This window comes from Xenopus laevis, chromosome 6L (assembly GCF_017654675.1).
Source record: "Xenopus laevis strain J_2021 chromosome 6L, Xenopus_laevis_v10.1, whole genome shotgun sequence".
NCBI lineage: Eukaryota > Metazoa > Chordata > Amphibia > Anura > Pipidae > Xenopus > Xenopus laevis.
In genome coordinates this window covers 161,780,893-161,799,216 of record NC_054381.1, presented here as the reverse complement: position 1 = coordinate 161,799,216, position 18,324 = coordinate 161,780,893, and the positions used below count along the sequence as shown (strand labels likewise).

At 38.8% G+C, this 18,324-nt stretch overlaps 1 protein-coding gene across 1 annotated transcript; it reads right to left on the bottom strand.

The window, feature by feature from the left end:
• Positions 1-583: 583 nt before the first annotated feature.
• LOC108718618 (cell wall protein DAN4-like) lies at positions 584-10,150 on the bottom strand. The gene is made up of 3 exons (XM_018266943.2): positions 9,652-10,150; positions 2,858-2,931; positions 584-1,319 (listed from the first exon to the last, which is right to left on the bottom strand). The coding sequence occupies exons 1-3, from the start codon at positions 10,148-10,150 to the stop codon at positions 1,224-1,226; spliced, it is 669 nt and encodes a 222-aa protein (XP_018122432.2). The 3' UTR covers positions 584-1,223.
• Between the last annotated feature and the right edge of the window lie 8,174 nt (positions 10,151-18,324).

Sequence of the window (18,324 nt, the reverse complement as noted above, 5' to 3'; positions counted from 1 at the left end):
GATACTGTATATCATGGCCTGGATTAATAAAAAACCTTCATAGACATTCTTATTTTATTACAATTTCCTGTTCAGTAGATAAAAAGAGTAAAGATGGCCATACACTTTAGGATCTGCTCATTAGGTGAGATTACCAAATGAGCAGACCTTTCCCCCGATATCATTGCCGGGCCTAGTTACCGCAGCTTCCCAGGCAGCTGGTGCGTCTCCACACCCCGTCCCATGTGTGAGCAGGCGCAAGCGTCATGAAGACCCGGATGTCCCAGGTTGCTCTTTAAACTGCCGACATTTGCAATCCTGCAGGGCCTGAATTAGGGCAGCACAAGAGGTACAAGCCCAGTGCCCCCACACTATTACACCCTAGGCATGTGCCTCTTCTGCCAACCCTTAGTTCAGGCCCTGCCCGATATATGCCCAAAAAAGGCTGGCAATATCAGGATCATTGTTATCCGATCATTTGGCACTAGTGCCAAACATTCGGATTACAATAACGGAATAGGCACCGACAACACAACTAGCCAATGTGGTCCTCAATCAGATGGGAAAATTAAACCTGCCCAATCAACATCTGCCTGATTTTTAGACAGATATCGATTGGGGAGGCCTTTCGAAGGGCCCCATACATGGGCTAAGCTACTGAGTCGGTCTAAAGGACCTGAATCGATAGCTTAAATCTGCCTTTTATATGAGCACCTTTGGACATCATTGAATCAACTGGACTTTTTATGGGGGATGTTTTATTAATGTTCTGTTATCTATTAATGGGCCCATTTATACTAAATAAGTAAAGTCTCACATAAGTGCTTATTTTAGATATTGGAATCTACCATGGATTGGCCCATACTTCAGAAGCAAAACCACATGGCAGATCCATCCTTATCATTCTGCATCCATGTATCTTAGATTTTATAAAGTGCAACCTGCTCTCTGGAGTATTGGAACAAACTTTTATTTACTTAAACCCTGACGCAAATCCAGCAAAGATTCCGTCCTCTGGTCTGATCAATGAACCAAACTCCCATGTATCTTCCCAGATCACAGGAGATGGTTCATACGTGTCACTGGAATGCCTAACACAATCATTTATATAACAATAACTTGGATTGAAACTTGACTGTGTTTTAAAGCCAAAGCACTGTCCTAGCGCCTGCCCCATTCAGTGTTGCCTCCTGTAGTCGGCAGATGAATTTCTGTTGACAGATGGAGTCACGTTAAGAAACGTTTCACATCACGGAGGCGCAGTTCACCGATGTCCTGTCTTGACCCCAAGTCAGTGTTATATCTCCTTTGGGGCTGCCTGGTGGAAACATGGAACAAACCTACAAAATATGGAAATACGCCTTTATCTGGGGCCAAGTCTGAGAAGTATAATTACATTATTCATTATATTTAGTCAGATCTACAGTATTTGTAGTATGGCCACCAGCTGTTTACATTGCATTTATATTGTGAGCAGCCTCAGTGTTCTCTCTAATTATTGTATGATACGTGCACAGAATTCGAATTGCTTGGTCAAAACTCATTCACTAACCTGGTGAAATGTGCAACATTCAAATTGCTGGTGTTCTGGGTTTTTTTCCAGATTTCCAGTGTGAATGTGGAAACCCCCAAAGGGGACAGTTAATTACATCTGCTTTACTGGGTAATAGGCAGGAGGTCGGGAACACCTATGTCTCTTCCCCAACCTGCCCCTGTTAAAAACAACATTGCCAAATTGCAGGCAGCAGTGAACTCATGGGGTGAACTTTGGTGTTTGATAGACAGTTCAGCAGTAAAAAGAGACTGACGTTTATAACATGACTGAGGGCATCAGGGAAACTAACAGCATGTTTAGCCCCATGCAAGATTTAAAAATGAAATATAAAAAAATCTGTAATTTTGAAAAATGGATTCCAGTGCAGAAGTCTACTGGAGCAGCGCTATTAAATTTTGCATTTGAAAAAAAAAAACATGTTTTCCCATGACAGTTTCCCCTTACTCTGTAGTAATCGACATTGGGGCAAATTCACTAAGATTCGTAGTTGCGCCAGGCGTAACTTCGCCGCACTTCGCCACACTTCGCCAGGCGTAGTTTTGCCAGCGCTCCGCAAATTTACTAAAATCCGAAGTTGCGCACAGGGGCAGCGTAAGGTTGCGAAGTTGCGCTAGCGTTGATTCGCTAAGCGAAGCGAAGTTACGCTAGCGATGGTTAATTTGCATACTGCGCCAAATTCAAATTTCAATGGAGGAATACGTAGAATCACTACAAATGCCTGGGAAACCTTCAAAACATCAAATAAAAATATTTTTTTGCCCTACACATGTGCCCACTGTATAGTTAAGTTGCCATGAGTCAGGAAATGTAGGGGGGAAGGAGGGGAGCCCCAAAAATGTTTTCGATCTTTTTCAGCCTATCACCCATAATGTAGAAAAAACGCCAGTGTTTTTTGGGACTTAGAAAAAATGTGAACTTTTTTTGAAGCAATCCCTATCTACTCTATTGCGCTTCGCCTGGTCTGAGGTGGCGAAGGAAGTCTAGCGTAAAAGGTAGCGTTCAGTACAATGCGCGCGTTAGTGAATTTGCGTAGTTACGTCCGTAGCGAAAATTCGCCAGGCGTAAGGGTGCGAAGTAACACTAGCGAATTTACGCCAGCGTTCATTAGTGAATTTGCGAAGTAACGAAAATGCCCAACGCTAGCGAATTGACGCTAGCGTTAGGCGCTTCGGCGCTTAGTGAATTTGCCCCATGGTCTCTTCGAAAAAGAGTTCCCTCCACCGCTCTCTTGACACCTGCCATCAATGTCTAACATGGAGGGGGAAGTATCAGAACATTTCATTAGTAACATTCCAGCAATAATTTGGCTTATTGGTTTATTACCTTTTTTACTATCGCTTGTATTACATCTGTAGAGTCCATGGGGTCATCGCTCTGAAAACTCAGCACAGCGGTGCCTGTCAGGAACAAGCAGGAACAATTAAATATAAATACATGGGGATGTCTGAGTCTCAAAGGTCTGAATCCCCTGGTATTATAAGGGATGAGACAGAAAGATTAATAATAATATCACCATATGTCTATAGAGTTACATAGGTAATATTAATTTATAATATACCTTTTTAAAATGGGCAAAGTCTTAAGATCTTGTAAATGTAAGTATAGGAAAGGAAAACCTGCTATAAATTCAAGCGTGCGGCTGCTGCTAAGGCAGAGAGAACATGTTAACCCTTTGCCTGCCAAGCACGTACGGCGTACGTGCTGGCAGGCAAATGCTCAGGCTGCCAAGAACGTACATTGTACGTTCTTTAGCAGCTGAGCGCTCTCTCTGCTTCGGCGGCTTTTGCCGCCTCCGCAGAGAGTGGGGAGAGAAGACAGCCCCCTAGGCAACGAGGCTGGGGGGCTGTCAAGTCGGATCTGCGACTCGATTGTCGCAGATCCGACTTCAAAGTAGCAGACGCATCGCATGGAGCGTCTGCTACTACACTCACCTTCTTCCTGCCTGCAGAGCCGCCCACGCACTTCCTGCTGCGCAGCAACTCTGCAGACACGCTGCCAGGACTCCTCCAAAGAAGACAGCGATTCTCCTGCTCCAAAAACGGTAAGTGCACGTTTTTTTACACACTTACCTGCACCTACACATACTTACAGTACATTTATGCATTTTAGTAAAGATTGGAATTTTTTTAAATTTTTTTTTTTTAATTTTAGCACACTTGGTCCCTTTTGTACAGTTATTTACACTTATTTACACTTATTTACATGTATTTGCACACTCAGATAACTTTTATTAGTGCACAAATATGTATACACAAACAGGTGTTTTTTTTTTTTTTACGAATTCATTATACTGTTATCTTTTGTTTTTTTTGCCTAAAAACGTGTTATTTTGGCAGCGTGACTATTGGATAATCGATTTCGGCCACTAATTACGCTGTCAGAACAATTATTTTGTTATTTCATTGATTTACGCTATTTTTGTGGTTTTATTGCAATTTTATCCCTGCATTATTGTTCCCTATGTATCTTTAGTATCGTTTTGCTGTTTGGTGCTTTGGTATAGAAAGATAGATTTTACTTAGTTTGATCCGCCAAAATATGTGCTTTCCAAAAATATATGGGTTTCTGGGGGTCTTTTTACAGTTTGGGGGTCTTACGGCACATAACGTACAGTTAGGGTTCTCTTTTCTGCAGCTTAGTTGGCTAGCGTGAAAATTCATAGTTACGTTTTTCATTTGGGGTCCATACACAACACATACTTTGGTAAATCTATACATATTGGGCATCAAACTATTTATTAGACCTCTGACGTCCATATTTAGAGAGATTTTTCTTTGTACGTAAAACATTGTGTCCGATAAATGCGGCAAACTGCAACATTTTTAGGCGATTTTCAGAAATGTTGTAAAAACCTATATGTTTAGAAAAGCTTTGCAGTTTGGTAGTTTCGTGTAGAAAGACGTCGTTATCTTTGTTGGAATCGGCAGAATGTGTACTTTCCAAAAATGTATGGTTTTGGGGGGTCATTGCTGTTAGGAGGGTCTTGAGGCAAATAATATGAAGTCAAGGGTCTATGTTCACAGAAGGCGAATGGGCAGCGGAGAAAACTCATATTCACTATTTTTATTTGGGGTCCGCACATGCCAGCTGCCTTGGTATATCTATGCATATTGGGCATCAAACTGTTCAGTAGACCCTTGGCATCAATATTTATGGTGTTTTACAATTGTATGTAAGAAATTGGGTGAGATAAATGCGGCCAATTGCAATATTTTTAGGCGATTTTCAGAAATGTAAAAACAGTTGCTTTTATCGCCAAATTTAGGAAAGGCTTGCGACTTGGTACTTTGGAGTACAAAGACATGCATACCCAATTTGGATTCGCAGGAATGTGTACTTTCCAAAAATATATGGTTTTATGGGGTGAACGCACTTTTTTCTACCTTTGCCCCCCCCAAAACAATGTAAATGTGTTGATTTTGCAGTACCTGAAATGACAGACCATATGGGGGTCTTTGTTTTGGGGCCCCTATACGCCACGTGCTTGGGTACACCTATACATATTGGGCATCAAACTGTTCAGAGGACCCCAGGCTTTCATATTTGGGGTGATTTGTCTTGATACCTAAAAGTATGTGGGTAATACAATGCTGCAGGGTCGAAATTTTGAAGTCATTTTTGGAAATGTCCCCAAAATCACCAAATTTAGGAATGGTTTGCGGCTTGGTACTTTGGAGTACAAAGACATGCATACCCAATTTAGATCCGTGGGAATGTGTACTTTCCGAAAATATATGGTTTTCTGGGGTGAACTTACTTTTTTCTACATTTTCCCCCCTCAAAACAATGTAAATGTGTTGATTTTGCAGTACCTGAAATGACAGACCATATGGGGGTCTTCGTTTTGGGGCCCCTATACGCCACGTGCTTGGGTACACCTATACATATTGGGCATCAAACTGTTCAGAGGACCCCAGGCTTTCATATTTGGGGTGATTTGTCTTGATACCTAAAAGTATGTGGGTAATACGATGCTGCAGGGTCGAAATTTTGAAGTCATTTTTGGAAATGTCCCCAAAATCACCAAATTTAGGAATGGTTTGCGGCTTGGTACTTTGGAGTACAAAGACATGCATACCCAATTTAGATCCGTGGGAATGTGTACTTTCCGAAAATATATGGTTTTCTGGGGTGAACTTACTTTTTTCTACATTTGCCCCCCTCAAAACAATGTAAATGTGTTGATTTTGCAGTACCTGAAATGACAGACCATATGGGGGTCTTCGTTTTGGGGCCCCTATACGCCACGTGCTTGGGTACACCTATACATATTGGGCATCAAACTGTTCAGAGGACCCCAGGCTTTCATATTTGGGGTGATTTGTCTTGATACCTAAAAGTATGTGGGTAATACGATGCTGCAGGGTCGAAATTTTGAAGTCATTTTTGGAAATGTCCCCAAAATCACCAAATTTAGGAATGGTTTGCGGCTTGGTACTTTGTAGTAGAAAGACATGCATACCCAATTTAGATTCGTGGGAATGTGTACTTTCCGAAAATATATGGTTTTCTGGGGTGAACTTACTTTTTGCTACCTTTGCCCCCCCCAAAACGATGTAAATGTGTTGATTTTGCAGTACCTGAAATGACAGAACATACAAGGGGGGGTCTTCCTTTTAGGGCCCCTATATGCCACGTGCTTGGGTACACCTATACATATTGGGCATCAAACTGTTCAGAGGACCCTAGGCTTTCATATTTGGGATGATTTCTCTTGATACCTAAAAGTATGTGGGTAATACGATGCTGCAGAGTAGATATTTTGAGGTGATTTTTGGAAATGTCACCTAAATCACCAAATTTAGGAATGATTTGCGGCTTGGTACTTTGGCGTAGAAAGACATGCATACCCAATTTGGATTCGTTGGAATGTGTACTTTCCGAAAATATATGGTTTTCTGGGGTGAACTTACTGTTTTCTACTTTTGCCCCCCCCAAATCGATGTAAATGTGTTGATTTTGCAGTACCTGAAATGACAGACTATATGGGGGTCTTCATTTTAGGGCCCCTATATGCCACATGCTTGGGTACACCTATACATATTGGGCATCAAACTGTTCAGAGGACCCTAGGCTTTCATATTTGGGGTGATTTGTCTTGATACCTAAAAGTATGTGTGTAATACGATGCTGCAGGGTAGATATTTTGAGGTGATTTTTGGAAATGTCACCTAAATCACCAAATTTAGGAATGATTTGCGGCTTGGTACTTTGGCGTAGAAAGACATGCATACCCAATTTGGATTCGTTGGAATGTGTACTTTCCGAAAATATATGGTTTTCTGGGGTGAACTTACTGTTTTCTACTTTTGCCCCCCCCAAATCGATGTAAATGTGTTGATTTTGCAGTACCTGAAATGACAGACTATATGGGGGTCTTCATTTTAGGGCCCCTATATGCCACATGCTTGGGTGCACCTATACATATTGGGCATCAAACTGTTCAGAGGACCCTAGGCTTTCATATTTGGGGTGATTTGTCTTGATACCTAAAAGTATGTGTGTAATAAGATGCTGCAGGGTAGATATTTTGAGGTGATTTTTGGAAATGTCACCTAAATCACCAAATTTAGGAATGATTTGCGGCTTGGTACTTTGGCGTAGAAAGACATGCATACCCAATTTGGATTCGTTGGAATGTGTACTTTCCGAAAATATATGGTTTTCTGGGGTGAACTTACTGTTTTCTACTTTTGCCCCCCCCAAATCGATGTAAATGTGTTGATTTTGCAGTACCTGAAATGACAGACTATATGGGGGTCTTCCTTTTGGGGCCCCTGTATGCCACGTGCTTGGGTACACCTATACATATCGGGCATCAAACTGTTCAGAGGACCCTAGGCTTTCATATTTGGGGTGATTTGTCTTGATACCTAAAAGTATGTGGGTAATACGATGCTGCAGGGTAGATATTTTGAGGTGATTTTTGGAAATGTCACCTAAAGCACCAAATTTAGGAATGGTTTGCGGCTTGGTACTTTGGCGTAGAAAGACATGCATACCCAATTTGGATTCGTTGGAATGTGTACTTTCCGAAAATATATGGTTTTCTGGGGTGAACTTACTGTTTTCTACTTTTGCCCCCCCCCTAACGATGTAAATGTGTTGATTTTGCAGTACCTGAAATGACAGACTATATGGGGGTCTTCCTTTTGGGGCCCCTGTATGCCACGTGCTTGGGTACACCTATACATATTGGGCATCAAACTGTTCAGAGGACCCTAGGCTTTCATATTTGGGGTGATTTCTCTTGATACCTAAAAGTATGTGGGTAATACGATGCTGCAGGGTAGATATTTTGAGGTGATTTTTGGAAATGTCACCAAAATCACCAAATTTAGGAATGATTTGCGGCTTGGTACTTTGGCGTAGAAAGACATGCATACCCAATTTGAATTCGTGGGAATGTGTACTTTCCGAAAATATATGGTTTTCTGGGGTGAACTTACTGTTTTCTACTTTTGCCCCCCCAAAACAATGTAAATGTGTTGATTTTGCAGTACCTGAAATGTCAGACTATATGGGGGTCTTCCTTTTAGGGCCCCTATATGCCACATGCTTGGGTACACCTATACATATTGGGCATCAAACTGTTCAGAGGACCCCAGGCTTTCATATTTGGGGTGATTTGTCTTGATACCTAAAAGTATGTGGGTAATACGATGCTGCAGGGTCGAAATTTTGAAGTCATTTTTGGAAATGTCCCCAAAATCACCAAATTTAGGAATGGTTTGCGGCTTGGTACTTTGGAGTACAAAGACATGCATACCCAATTTAGATCCGTGGGAATGTGTACTTTCCGAAAATATATGGTTTTCTGGGGTGAACTTACTTTTTTCTACATTTGCCCCCCTCAAAACAATGTAAATGTGTTGATTTTGCAGTACCTGAAATGACAGACCATATGGGGGTCTTCGTTTTGGGGCCCCTATACGCCACGTGCTTGGGTACACCTATACATATTGGGCATCAAACTGTTCAGAGGACCCCAGGCTTTCATATTTGGGGTGATTTGTCTTGATACCTAAAAGTATGTGGGTAATACGATGCTGCAGGGTCGAAATTTTGAAGTCATTTTTGGAAATGTCCCCAAAATCACCAAATTTAGGAATGATTTGCGGCTTGGTACTTTGGCGTAGAAAGACATGCATACCCAATTTAGATTCAGGGGAATGTGTACTTTCCGAAAATATATGGTTTTCTGGGGTGAACGTACTGTTTTCTACCTTTGCCGCCCCCCAAAACGATGTAAATGTGTTGATTTTGCAGTATCTGAAATTACAGAACAAACGGGGGGTCTTCCTTTTGGGGCCTCCTATGCCACGTGCTTGGGTACATCTATTCATATTGGGCATCAAACTGTTCAGTGGACCCAGGATTTTATATTTGGGGTGTTTTACATTGATACCTAATGATGTGTGGGAGATATGTTGCTGTAGAGTGGAAGCTTTGAGGTCATTTTTCAAAAAATTCACCAATTTCTATAAAACACTATAACTTTAGGAAACAATTGCAACTTGGTGGTTTGGAGTACAAAGATATTTCTACCCATTTTTGATTCACCAGAATCTGTTCTTTCTAGTAATGGGTAGTTTTCTTGGGTAAACCTACTGTTAGTGGAATGTTTGGCCTTGAAATCAAAAGTATGCCGTTTGGGGAGTGTTGCTTTGGAAATTTGGTTGTGTACTGCTTGTAGATTTTGAGCTATACAAGTGAGAAATCTCCATAAAACTATATATATTTGGTATTGTCGCGTTCAGGAGACATAGACCTTTCTAAATCAGCTGTGTTCTCGTACGTAAAATGAATGATGTTTCTGATATATGTGATTGTTCTTCGTGCAACATGATTTTTTTCATTTTATTTGACACTTAGAATCCAATATTTTTTTAGAGAAGTAGAATTACACCAAAATTCTTGCATATTGTGAAAGTTCAGGTTGTCCTGAAAAAAACAATATATTGTTTTCCTGGGTTAACTAAAAGACCACCCCAGGAAAGGCCCTTAAAGTGAAAGAGTGCAAAATATCTAAAAACTGCTTGGCAGTAGATGTTCGCATCTAGGACAAAACGGCTGGCAGGGAAAGGGTTAAAGGATAATTCAGGTTCATCACTTACTCATTGGAGTATTCATCGGCGCAGGTAAATCAGCTCTATTTTCAAACGCTTTGTCAGGTTCCTTCTTTACTGGATCCTTACTTGTAGTTTCTTCCAACAGCGACGCATCTAGTGACGCAATTTTATTTGCTTCTATATTAGGCGGCTCCATTATAGGAGTTGCTGAAGTTGTTCTCATTGTAATAGGTACTGATGTTGAGGAATGAGCAATTTTTGTAGTGTTTTTTACAACAGATGTTGCAGTCGGTGTTTTGATATTTTTGTCAGATTTCTCCTTTGCTGACGTTGTACTTGTTGTTTGTACTGATGTCCATGAATCCAGTGATCTGGTTTTATTTGTTTCTGTATTAGATGGTTTCGATGTTTCAGAAGTTGCTCCTGAGGAAAGCTTAGTTGTTTTCATTGTAATAGTTGTTGATATTGAAGAAAGAGCCGGTGTTGTAGTGAATTTTTTAGCAGGTGTTGTTGGTGTTGTTCCAGTAGATGCTACATGAGTCATCTTAGTTGCAGTAACTTTAGTTGTCGTAGAGTTAAGTGATAGTGCTGAAAAGGATGTTAAAGTAGAAGAAGGCTTTGCAATACTCGTAATAGAAGCATTACTACTTGTAATTGATTTTGTAGTAATAAGTTTATTATTTGCAGTTGCAGTAGAGTCATTATGTGATACCTTTGTAGTGGGTGTTGCAGTAGAGTGCACTGTAGTTGCATTAGTAGTGGAATTTAATGTCCTGACATCAGATAATGTGATTGTGGTTGATTTAGGGTTAGGGTTAGTAGTAGTAGAATGCTCAGTTGATACCTCTAATTTAGAATAACTTGTGTTTGGAGTTGAAGCTCTTGATGATTCAGATGTAAGTTCAGATGTTGCTTCTTTTGGAGTTGCAGAAATTGCTCCTGAGGCAAGGTCAGTTGTTTCCATTGTAATATGTGTTAATATTGAGGAATGAGCAGGTGTTGTAGTGAATTCTACAACAGGTGGTGCTGGTATTGTTTCAGTAGCTGCTCCGTGAGTAATCTTAGTTGTGTTTATTGCAGCAACTTTAGTTGCCGTGGAATTAAGTGATACTATTGAAAAGGATGTTGAAGTAGTAGTAGGCTTTGTAATACTAGTGTTAGATGATTGTCTTGAAGTTGATACTGAATTAGAAAGTGTTGTAATTGCTAATGTAGTAGGCTGTGATCTACTGGCATTGGTTGATAAAATGTTCAATGGTTTTAAAGAAGAATTATTCTTTGGTGCCATTGTGGAAATTTTTGCAGATGCATTATTTGCCTTACTGGTATTAGTTAATAATCTTGTAGACAACCCCACTCTTGCAACTGTGGTAGGTTTCATTATAGATACATTATTAGATGGTATTGTAATTGATTTTGTAGTAGTATGTAGATTTTTTGCAGTTGCAGTAGAGGCATCATGCAATACCTTTGTAGTGGGTGTTGAAGTAAAGTCCACTGTAGATGCACTAGTAGTGGAGACATTGACATTAGATAATGCTCTTGTAGTTGATTTAGATGCCGATATTTGCTCAGTTTCCACTATAGAAGGTCTGGGTATAGAGCGATACGGTGATAAAGTCTTAATGGAAGTTACAGTAGATTCCAGTGTTTCTGGAGATTGTATAGTTGTAGTAGATAGCACAGCTTCTGTTGGCTTTACGTTTGAGGCTTTAGTTGGTGCTTTTGTAACAGAAGCTGTAATAAGAGGCTCACCAACTGGGGTAGTGGAATTAATAGATGCTATTGCATTGGATAATGTAGTTGTAAGTATTGTTCTTGCCATAGCAGAAGGTTCTAATGTGGTGACATTAAATGAAACTATTGAATTTGTTGCTGAAGACATAGTAGTCCTCTCCATGGATACATTTGTGGGTATAGTGGCATTAGATGATATAGCAATTTCTGTTTTAGCAGGATTTGTAGCTTCAGTGGAAATAGTTGTTATCATTGAAGTTGGAGAAGAAGACTCAACTGTGTTCTCTGTAGTAGGTTTTCTAGTAGAAGTTACCTTTATGTTTGTAGCCACAGTAAAAGTAGTTGTTGACGCTGTGCTAATTTGCAAGGTAGGGGCTCTAAATGGTACTGTTGTAGTTGATGTTAAAGTAGAAAGCTGTGTATCTGGCTTCATACTAGATACAGATTTAGAGGAATTATTTGATGCACCTGTAATTGTTGGTATAATAGATGGTACATTTACAGTTTGTGCAGAAACCTCACGTCTTACTCCTAATGCTTTGCTTAATCCAGTTTTATCAATTGAATGTAGTGGTATCAAGGTATTAGGTGATATGCCTTTAGTTGGTTTGGGTGTTACAGCAGGTTTTGATGTTACAGCAGACTCAGGGGACACTGTTGCGGTAATTTCAGTTGTTTTCTCTGCAGTAGTCTCAAATATTGAAGTATTCATTGTTGGCCTCTCAGTTTTTGGCATGTACAATTTAGTTGTAGTTGGTTCTGAAGATGAGACAATTGTTGATGTTACAGAAGTTGTAGCAGGTGCTGCAGAAGTTGTTTTCATTATAGTAAGTTCTGAGGGATTAGTTGATGTTCTTCTGGATTGTATTGTAGATAGCAGCTCGGTTACTGCCATGGAAGAGAGATTTCCTCTTTTTTGTGTTTTAGTTGTAATTCTAGTTGTTGCTAATGGAGTAGATTCTACTGAGTTGGCATTGTAGGACACTCTTGGATTTAGTGCTGAAGTGGAAAACACAAGTGTTGTTAAAACTGTTGTAGGTTCTAATTTAGTTGTATTTGTTGATTCTGTTTTCACTGATGTTATTACAGACGACTCAGTTGGGAGCACTGTTGGATGTTCTGATTGAGTGGAATTAGTTCCTAATATGTTTTTTATTGAGATGCTTGGGTTCTTCACTGTGGTAGGAGGTGTATATACAGCAGAACTGAGCAGATATGAGGTATTAATTGACATTGTAGTAACTTGGCTTGTAGTAGAAGAATTAGTTATTGTTATTGTATTAGACTTTTCATTGTTGTCATTAGGTGATGTGTCTGAAATTAGCCTTGCTGAAGCAGCTGCAGTTCTCATTGTAGTAGATTTTAAGTCTACAGAATTATTTGATACTTTTTTAGATGTTGTGGTATTTAAGGGGTTAACTGTAGAGGCCACCGAAGATTTAGTGGTGGTGGTATTAGTAGATGCTGTTGCTGTTGGAGTTGTAGTAATACTTTTAGTGTTTTCCCCTTTAGCAGATTCAAATGTACTCCTACTGAATAGTTTTATTGAATGGAATGTTGGAGTAGAAGGTGCTGCGCTTGTCCTTGTGGTAGACTTCGTGGTTGATGCTGACTTAAACAGCATTGAAATTGCTAATGTAGTAGGCTGTGATCTACTGGCATTCACTGGTTTTATAGAAGAATTATTCTTTGGTGCTATTGTGGAGGTTTTTGCTGTAGACAAATCATTTGCCTTGGTGGAATTAGCAGATACCATTTTCAGCGGTTTTACAGAAGAATTGTTTTTTGGTGCCATTGTGGAAGTTTTTGATGTAGATGAATAAATTGCCTTGGTGGAATTAGCTGATATTCTTGTAGAAAGTCCCACTATTGTAACTGTGGCAGGATTCATGATATAAGTATTATTATATGGTATTGTAACTGATGTTGTAGTAGTAAGTTCATTTTTTGTAGCTGCAGTAGAGGCACTAGATGATATGTGTGTAGTGGGTGTTGAAGTAGAGGGCACTGTAATTGCACTTGAAGTGAAATTTAACTTATTGGAATCAGATGGTACTATTGTTGATTTAGATAACTCTGTTGTTTGTTTGAATACAGAAGCCCCAGTAAATATTGCTGTAGCTAATGGTGTACTAGATGTCTTACTTGCAACTGATGAGGCTGATTCAACCTCGTGCTTAGTTGTTTCTGCTGTGGAAAGCCTTGGTATAGAGACATACGTTGATAAAGTCTTAAGCGATGTTGCTGTTATCCTTGATTCCAATGTTTCAGGAGATTGTATACTTGTAGTATTATTTGGCTTTAAGTTTGAGACTTTAGTTGATGCTTTTGTAACTAAAGTTGTAATAAGAGGCTCAGCTAATGGTTCTGTAGTTGGTAGTGAGTTACTATCATTAGTAGGTATTGTTGCTTTGGGAAGTGTAGTTGTAGCAAGTGATGCAGAGGTAATTTTAGTTATTTTCATTATAGAAAGTTCTAAAGAGTTTGTTGATGCTCTTTTAGATTGTATCGGAGTCAGCAGCTCAGTTGTTGCCAATTGGGATACTTTTGCTATTTTTTGTGTTGAAGTTGTAATTCCAGGTATTTCTAATGCAGTAGATTTGCTTGCAGTAAATGACTCTCTTGGGTTTGGTGCTGCTGTACTGGACACAGTTGTGGTAAATAAAGTAGTAGGTACAAGTCTACTAGATTTAGTTGATTCTAATGTCATTGGTGCTACAACAGAAGGCTCAACAGAAGCTGACAACTTTGTGGAATTTGTTATTGAGTTGTTATTAACTGACAATACTGGGTTATTTTCTGTGGTAGAAAGTGTATTAATAGTTGTAATAGTTTGTTTTGAATTAAATGTCTCTATATTTGCAGCCGTCAAAGCTTCTGATATATTGTTGTTGGCTATTACTGTTGCTGATGATGTAATGGAAGAAAAATTAACCTTTGTTGCCATTTTGGTAGGTTCTGAACTTGATGAAACAGAAGATGTCTTTTTAGATGTTGTAGTTGAGGGACTAACGGTAGAGACCATATAACGTGTAGTGGTTGTGGTATGAATAGATTCTATTGTAACTGGAGTTTCAGTAATACGTTTAGTTTCCGTTGCAGTAGATTGAAATCTGTTCTCAGGGAATAATACTGATCTTGCTGATGTTGAAGTAGGAGACTCTGTAGCCATTTCTTTAGTTGGTTCTGATATTGCCCCATTAGTTGATATTCTTACAACTGGTTTCATAGCAGAAATTGCTGTAGGAGTTTGTCCCACTGTAGCAAATACTGCTATATTTTCATGAGTTGTTGCTATTGTGTCTGGTGTTTTAGAGGAAGCTTCTGATTTTAAAGTGGTTGTAGTATGTGAAGAGTCTCCTCTTGCAGTGGTATTAGTGGATGCTATAACTGGAGTTGTAGTAGTAAGTTGAGTTATTTCCTCTGCAGAAGATTCAAATGTACTCTTATTGAAAGGCAATGGTTTTGTTGATGTTGAAAGCTTTGTAGTTGAAAAGGTGGTTGATTTTGATGTTTCAAATATAGCAGGTTCTGCAGTGAATATTTCTGTAATCTTAGGTGAAGTTAAAGTCTCAAGTACTGTCACTGTATCAGTAGCTTGAGTAGTCTCAATTGTAATTGGTACCATAGCAGTATATTTAGTTGAATCTAACATGGAGGCAGCAGATGCTTTTGATGTTAACCTTTCTGTAACTGCAACTGAACTTATTTCCATGGTCCTCGTTGTATTGGTTGCTTTGTAAGAAGGCCTAGTTCTTATTGTGGTAGACACTGAGTTTGATGAATTAGAAGCTGTGGTGGAATCTGTGGATACCACAGCACTGGTTTGTGAAGTCTCAGTTATTTCAATTAAAGGTGGTTTACTGGCTGTAGTATTTGTAGACACTGATTTTACTGGTATTGCCAATGTTACCTTAGTTTCCTCTACTTCAGTTAATTCAGATAAACTGTCCTTGAATGATACTCTAAGCGTTGGTGAAGAAGACTCTTCTGTTGTAGTGACTTTAGTGGAAGGCGCATTTACAGCTATTGCAAACAGGGATGAAGATGGAATTAAAGAGGCAGTGGGAGGTCGTCTCACTGTAGCATCTTCTGATGTTGAAGTCTCACTTAATTTTATCCTATTTATACCTTCAATAAAAGAATCACTTTCAACAGTTCCTTTTGATGCTTTCTCCATTGTTCCCTCTGTTGTAGGAGCATCAGATTGTACTTCAGCAGCTGGTCTTTGTGTTGTAGAAGATTTTGACATTTCAGATGTTGGAGATGGTTCAGCACTAGCAAACGTAATGATTTCTGTAGTTTCATATGAAGAGGAATTTATTGATTCTTGCTTAACGGGTGCTTTTATACCTGTTGTTTCCATTGTATCATCTTCTGATGTTAAGGGCTCAGGTAATTTTATTTCATTTAAAGCTTTAGTAAAACATTCACTTTCAACATCTATAGAAACACCCTTTGCTCCCTCAGTTGTTTCCTCTATAGCTGTTTCTGCTGTATGATATTGCATTTTTCTTGCTGGGGGTCCTGCAATAACTTCAGATGCTGCAGATGGTTCAGGTCTAGTAAACTCTAGGATTATGTCTGCAGAAGGTTCAGATGGAAGGGTTTTTATTGATTCTTGTTTAATAGGTGTGTTTGCTTCTGTACTTCTCATTGTATCACCCTCTGATGTTGAGAGCTCACTTAATAATACTGCATTTATAGATTCACTTTCCACGCCTATTGAAAGTTCCAATGCTTTTTCTGTAGAAATGTCTGATACAGGAGCATCAGACTGCTTTTTTGAAGATGGAGACTCTGTTATAAAAAACTTTGATGCTTCAGATACTGGAGATGCTTCAAGACTAGTAATCATAGGGATTTCTCCTATGGAAGGTTCAAATGAAAAAGAATTTAACGATTCTTGTTTGATAGGTACTTTTGTACCAGTTCTTCCCAGTTTATCAACTTTGGATGTTGAAGACTGGGTTAATACTCCATTTGTAGATTTGTTAAAAGATTCACTTTCAGTGAAAAGCTTTTTTGATGCCTGAACAGTTATTTCAGACTTTACATTTGGATATTCTGTTATTGAAGATTTTGATGCTTCTGGTAATGGAGATGGCTTAGGACTAGTAAACTCAGGGGGTTCCTCAGTCAAAGTTTTTAACAGAGAGGCATCTATAGCTTTAATAAAACTTTTAACATCTACAGAAAGTTCTGATACTTTACTTGTTTCCTCTGTAGCAGTTTCTGGTGTAGAAGCATCAGATGGCTTTAAAGCTTGGGCTTCTGTTGTAGATGGTTTTGATGCTTCAATACTTGTAAACCCAGGGTTATTTTTTGTGGCAGCTACAAATGGAGAGAAATTTACTCTTGTACTTGTTTTTCCCACTATAGTATCTTCTGATGGTGACATATCAGACAAGATTTTTGCAGTTACAGCTTTAATAAAAGATTCATTTTCAACATCTATAGAAAGTCCTGATGCTTCCTCTGTTGTTTCCTCTGTAGCTGTTTTTGGTGTAGGAGCATCTGACTGCTCTTTTAAAGCTGAAGTTTCTTTTGTAGAAGGTTTTGTTGCTTTTGATGCTGGAGATGGCTCAAAACTAGTAAATTCAAGAATTTCCTCAGTTGAAATTTTTAAAAGAGAGGTGTTTATAGATTTAATAAAAGGGGCTATGTGATCATATGTAGAAAGACCTGTTGTTTCCTCTGTAGCTGTTTTTGGAGTAGGAGAGTGCTTTTTTGTTGAGGTTTCTGTAATAGAAGGTTTTGATACTTCAGACACTGCATAAGGTTCAAATTGGTTTTGTTTAATTGATTCTTGTTTAAAATGTGCTCTTGTACCTGTTATTTCCATCATATCATCATCTGATTTTGAGGCCTCAGTCAATGATATTCCAGTTTTAATGAAAGATTCACTTGTAATGACTGTGGACATTTCTTTGGACGCTTGCTTGGTTATTTCTACTATAGAAGTTAGTGGTGTGGGAGCATCAGGTTGCTTTTTTAAAGCTTGAGTTTCTACTTTAGAAGGTTGTGATGCCTCCAGTAAAAATGTGTCAGGACTAGTAAACTCAGGCATTTCCTCTGACAACGTTTTTAATAAATCAGTATTTAATGCTTTAACAAAAGATTCACTTTCAGCATCTACAGAAAGTCCTGATGCTTCATCAATTATTTCATGTGTAAGGGCATTAGATTCTTCAGATACAGAAGAAGGCTGAGGAGTAGTAAATTCAAGGATTTTTTTTAAGGAAATTTCAGATGGAGAAGTATTTACTGATTCTTGTTTAATTGGTGGTCTTGTACCCATTCTTTCAAATGTAGCATCTTCTGATATTGAGGGCTCAGTTAATATTATTGCATTTATTGCCTTAATAAAAGATTCATTTTCAACATCGATAGGAAGTCCTGAAGCTTCTTCGGTTGTTTCCTCTGTAGCAGCATCTGTTGTAGGAGCATCTGGCTGCTCTTTTGAAGCTGGAGTTGCTTTTATAGAAGGTTTTGCTGCTTCTGATTGTGAAAATGGTTTTGGACTAGTAAAACCAGATATTTCCTCTGTCAAAGTGTTTAATAAATTGTTATTTAAAGCTTTTATGAAAAATTCACTTTCAGCATCTACTAAAAGTTCTGATGTGTCGTTGATTGTTTGCTCTGTAGCAGTTTCTGGTGTAAGAGTATTCGATTCTTCAGATACAGCAAATGGTTGAGGAGTATTAAATTCAGGGATTTTTTCAATGGAAACTTCAGATGAAGAGGAAATGATAAATTCTTGTTTAAATGGTGTTCTTATACCCGTCCTTTCAGATGTGTCATCTTCTGATATTGACGGCTCAGTTAATATTATTGCATTTAAATCCTTAATAAAAGATTCATTTTCAATATCCAAAGGAAGTCCTGAAGCTTCATTGGTTGTTTCCTCTGTAGCTGTATCTGGTGTAAGAGCTTTAGATTCTTCAGATACAGAAGACGGTTTACCAGTAGTTAATTCAT